Source organism: Pyxicephalus adspersus, chromosome 9 (genome assembly GCF_032062135.1).
Source record: "Pyxicephalus adspersus chromosome 9, UCB_Pads_2.0, whole genome shotgun sequence".
In the NCBI taxonomy this organism is placed as follows: domain Eukaryota; kingdom Metazoa; phylum Chordata; class Amphibia; order Anura; family Pyxicephalidae; genus Pyxicephalus; species Pyxicephalus adspersus.
Genome location: NC_092866.1, coordinates 66,238,543 through 66,240,129, shown reverse-complemented (window position 1 = coordinate 66,240,129; position 1,587 = coordinate 66,238,543). Strand labels below are relative to the sequence as shown.

Below are 1,587 nucleotides of genomic sequence, written 5' to 3'. Positions count from 1 at the left end.
GGCAATAAATGTGAACATTCAGATAAGACTTCTTGGTGGGTTTGTTCTCCGAATTCCCCGTGTGTCCGGATAAGATTACCGCTGACATCACACGATTTCTGACTTTGTGATATTAAACTTCATTTTAATGTCATTCTTGTGTTGCTGATAACGTTTCTATGAACATGGCGTCGTCCTTGGTGGGTGTTTCTGTGTCTGCGTTTGTTTATCAGCGGGCTGATTTCTTATACATTATATACATTGTACAGACGTCTCACCCATCTGTGAATATTGTCACACATGATGAATAAAATGTGAATATGTTATTTGTGAATCTTTGTACCAGATGTTAATGTTTATAAATTCAGACCTCACTGATATATAATTCTTGTGTATTATATCTATGTGCCAGTCCTGCTATATTCACAGCATGAAACCTTTCACCGGTGAATAATAATACAAACCACATACAACAAGTAAAAAAATCATGAAAAGTGCATCGTACATAAAAACTAAATAAATTATGAGATATATATAGGGCTCTATTTATAAAACCGGGAATCTGACATTCCCTGGTGGGAATCAGTTACTGCCATTGAAACACATAACCCAGGAAGATTCACACAAGGGAATGTCTGATTCCTTGTTTTATAAATAGAACCTATAAAAACCAATGTTGTCCCTGTGCTTCCCAATGCTTCAGCAACCCCTATCAGTAAAGTGATGACGAGCCCGGCGCTTGTTACCCATTTTTCTTGCATTGCCCCTTCTTGTGGGGGGACCCACAATGGGACATTTCAGGATTGGTACTCGGCATGCGGTTGTATATACTTGTGACGGGTGTAATGGTATATGGCCTGGGACATTCGAACATTTGTGTTACTTGATCCGGGTATAGTGACCAGCTGGTCCTAACAAGGACTGCGCAGACTTTGCTCTCAGTAGCTGCTCCATGCGGACGTGTGCGGAGCTCCGGGCTGAAGTCATGGTGAGACATGGAGGGAATATTCTGCACTGCCAGTGAGTTCTCCTTCCAACACGGGCCAACTTCTGCCCATTAATTGTTTGTTTTATGTGCGCAGTGTGCTGGGTGTGAATTTTGGGCCGGCTGCCAGAAGACGTTTATTGAAGCTGCTTTTTTTGGCATTTCCATGCTTTGGACTATTTCTGTAGATTGTGGAATAGGAGCTGTAAACCTCTTAGATCTGTAGTCACAGAGGGACCCCGGGGGTCACAGATGCTCTCCTACCCCATAAATCTTTTGGTAAATTCTGCTCCTATTAATGGCAGATATTGTGCCCAACTCTGCTAAGATTCCATGCACTGCCTTGGATGTGTCTCCAAAATGTGAATCTTCCTTGGAGGGGAGTCCGAAATAATATATAAGTCCAGCTATAGGCTGCATTTATCATGGTGTCATCATGTCAGACATACGCTGTCCAATTCTCTGTCCTTTTATTGCAATATCTATCATTTTACCCAAATATCAATCAACAACAATTAATAAATAAGCAGATTATGATTGGTTTGATGTTTCATGTCATTGGATATATTGCATTGTTAGTAAGTCACCTGTGGTGTGGTCGTGTATTGGGGTAACTCCTGCAC

The 1,587-nt window shown here is 41.3% G+C and overlaps 1 protein-coding gene across 6 annotated transcripts in view; it reads left to right on the top strand.

Annotated features, from left to right (window-relative positions):
• Positions 1 to 1,587, top strand: part of SOX6 (SRY-box transcription factor 6) — a 202,306-nt gene that overhangs the window by 80,841 nt on the left and 119,878 nt on the right. Inside the window, exon 1 of one of the 6 annotated variants that reach the window (XM_072422368.1) lies at positions 698 to 999. The exons of the other annotated variants lie outside the window; for them this stretch is intronic. Coding sequence (XP_072278469.1) covers positions 932 to 999 — 68 coding nt within the window. The 5' untranslated portion in view covers positions 698 to 931. Of the gene's footprint in view, positions 1 to 697; positions 1,000 to 1,587 lie in introns of those variants that run through there. 6 annotated transcript variants of the gene reach the window in all.